General features: G+C 65.1%; 1 protein-coding gene across 1 annotated transcript in view; it reads right to left on the bottom strand.

Moving 5' to 3' along the window:
- LOC105991030 (probable 28S rRNA (cytosine-C(5))-methyltransferase) overlaps positions 1-2,602 on the bottom strand; it is a 27,347-nt gene that overhangs the window by 18,372 nt on the left and 6,373 nt on the right. Inside the window, exons 6-9 of the mRNA XM_013023589.1 lie at positions 2,365-2,594; positions 1,858-1,980; positions 1,533-1,779; positions 7-98 (exon numbers count right to left, since the gene is read on the bottom strand). Of these exons, the coding sequence (XP_012879043.1) occupies positions 7-98; positions 1,533-1,779; positions 1,858-1,980; positions 2,365-2,594 (692 nt within the window). The remainder of the gene's footprint in view (positions 1-6; positions 99-1,532; positions 1,780-1,857; positions 1,981-2,364; positions 2,595-2,602) is intronic.

The raw sequence follows: 2,602 nt of genomic DNA, 5'->3' as shown, positions 1-2,602 counted from the left end.
CTGGGCCTTCGCGGCCGCCCTGGCTTCCTTGGCGGGCGGGCTGCGGCTCTGGGGCGCGGGGCGGTCCGGCTCCGCAGGGGGGTCGGCTGCACGAGTCCCTGGGGGTAACGACACAGCACAGGTGACTCCAGGCCTGCCCGGGCAGCGTACTTTTTTTTTGGGGGGGGGGGAGCTGGTTGTGGGGCTTGAACCCAAGGTCTGGGCGCTCTACCACTTGAGCCAGGGCTCCACTTCGGGTTTTCTGGTGGTTTATGGGAGATCAGAGTCTCCCGGACTTTCCTGCCTGGGCTGGCTTTGAACCTCGATCCTCAGATCTCAGCCTCCTGAGTAGCCGGGATGACAGGTGTGAGCCACCGGCTGTTTCGTCAAGCCGGAGGTCATTCTTTCTCGCTGTGAGCTGTCATGCAACCCACGAAAACGAGGATCCCCCCCTCCCTGCCACCCTCAACTAGAAAGAGGACAGTGGAGATCGCCAAGTTTTTGATAACATTCTGACGCCGGCTTTGTAAGGGGCACTGATTGAAAAGAAAAACAAAAAGCAGCGCCGGGGGCGTGGCCCAGCGGGTAGGCACCTCCCTAGCAGGCACAGGCCCTGGGGGCCATTCCTCCTCCCCGCCCCCCAAATCAAATCGTTTAGAGCAGATCCCCACTCTGCCTGGATTCTTTATGGGCAGGCAGAGGTCACAGGCTGGTGCTGCGGAGAACCCCACCCTCCCCCTGGAGATCCGCGCCCGCCTCAGGATGGTGGAGGGCGCAATCCTCCATTAATGTGATGGACTCAAAACTGCTGACCGTTCTGTGAGGCCAGCGCGAGCCCAGCCCAGCCCGGCAATGCCAGAGCAGCAGGGAATATTATGTTACCAGTAAGTCGATCCAGGGCCAAGAAGCCAGAGAAACCACAGCCGGCCGCGGACAGGCACTTAGTGCTCAACAGGGCCACGTGCAAGGGAGGGGCTCCCCCATCTGTGTGCGCCCCAACCTGCACAGAGGGGCTGGGGGGTTGGATAACCAGGGTCTCCCTGTGAAGCACAGAGGAAGAGCGAGCACCTACATCCGCTGCTGTCCTGCAGTCACACCACCAGCAGCTCACGCCTGTAATCCCGGCTACTGCGGAGGCTGAGGTCAGAGGACTGCAGCTCAATGGCAGCCCATGAAAAAACTGATGTTTCCTCTCCAATTCACTACCAAAAAGCTAAAAAGTGCAGGTGTGGTTCAAGTGGTATAGCATCTCAACTGAGCAGAGAAATTGAAGGATAGATAGGACCTCAAGCCCTGGCATTAAGAAGCAAGTAGGAGGAGGGGGGCTGGAAGCGTGGCTTAGATGGTAGAGTGCTCGCCTCGTATGCAATGAGGCCCTGGGTTCGAATCCCCGGTACCACATACTCTGAAAAAGCCAGAAGTGGCGCTGTGGCTCAAGTGGTAGAGCGCCAGCCTCGAGCAAAAGCAGCTCAGGGACAGCGCCCAGGCGCTGAGTTCAAGCCCAGGCCTGGCAAAAGAGACGGAGTGGGGGTGGGGACGGGCGGATCACCCACCTGCCGGGGCCGGGGCCGGGGCCGGGGCCTGGGGGACGGCGTTGGAGAACTTCTTGAGCTTGGCGATGAAGAAGCCGTCCATGTTGTGCGCATGCGGGTAGAAGCGGCGGGCGGCGCGCAGGCTCGGGTGGAAGCGGCGCTCGCGGAAGCGCGTGAAGCCCTCCTGGCCGAAGTCCAGGCCGGTGGGCACCAGGCGCACGTTCCGCTTCTTCAGGGCGTAGTCCACCACCCACTCGTTCTCCTCCACCTGGGGTGCGGGGCGCAGGGGGGGGAGGGGGGCTCCCGGCCGCCCGCCCGCCCGGCCGCGCCCCGGGCCGCAGCTCACCGTGATGGAGCAGGTGCAGTAGACCAGGTAGCCGCCCGTCTTGGAGGCGGCGTTGACGGAGTCGATGGCGCTCAGGAGCAGCTCCTTCTGCAGGTGCGCGCAGCGCAGGATGTCCTTCTCGTCCTGCACGGCGGGGAGGGGGAGGGGGCGGGTGAGCGGGTGCCCCCCCCGCCCGGCGCATGCCCAGTGCCGGCCCAGTGTCCGTGCGGCGGTCCAGCACCCTGGCGCATGCCCAGTGCCCGCCCGGCATGCCAGCGGCCCAGCGCATGCCCAGTGCCCGCCCGCCGTCCCGGCGCATGCTCAGTGTCCGTCCAGTGGTCCAACACCCCAGCACATGCCCAGTGCCCACCCGGTGCCCCAGCGCATGCGCATGCCAGCAGCCCAGTGAATGCCCAGTGCACGCCCAGCATCCTAGCGCATGCCCAGTGCCGGCCCCGCGTCCTGGCGCATGCCCAGTGCCCGCCCGGCGCCCCGGTTCATGCCCAGTGCCCAGGCGGCGGCGCCCACCTTGTTGGTCTTCACGGCGGGGTCCTTGGAGATGACGCCCGTGCCGCTGCAGGGCGCGTCCAGCAGCACGCGGTCGAAGCCCCCCACCACCTTGGGGAACTGGCGCCCGTCGTAGTGGCTGACGATGGCGTTGGTGACCCCGAGGCGGTGCAGGTTCCCCACCACGCTCTTGAGGCGCTCGGCGTTGGCGTCGTTGGCGAGGATGACGCCCGTGTTCTTCATCAGCTGGGCTGGGGGG

The sequence above is a fragment of the Dipodomys ordii genome, unplaced genomic scaffold, assembly GCF_000151885.1.
Source record: "Dipodomys ordii isolate 6190 unplaced genomic scaffold, Dord_2.0 Scaffold69, whole genome shotgun sequence".
Classification (NCBI taxonomy): Eukaryota; Metazoa; Chordata; class Mammalia; order Rodentia; family Heteromyidae; genus Dipodomys; species Dipodomys ordii.
Note: the sequence above shows the minus strand (reverse complement) of the source record. Positions and strands in the feature narration are given on the sequence as shown.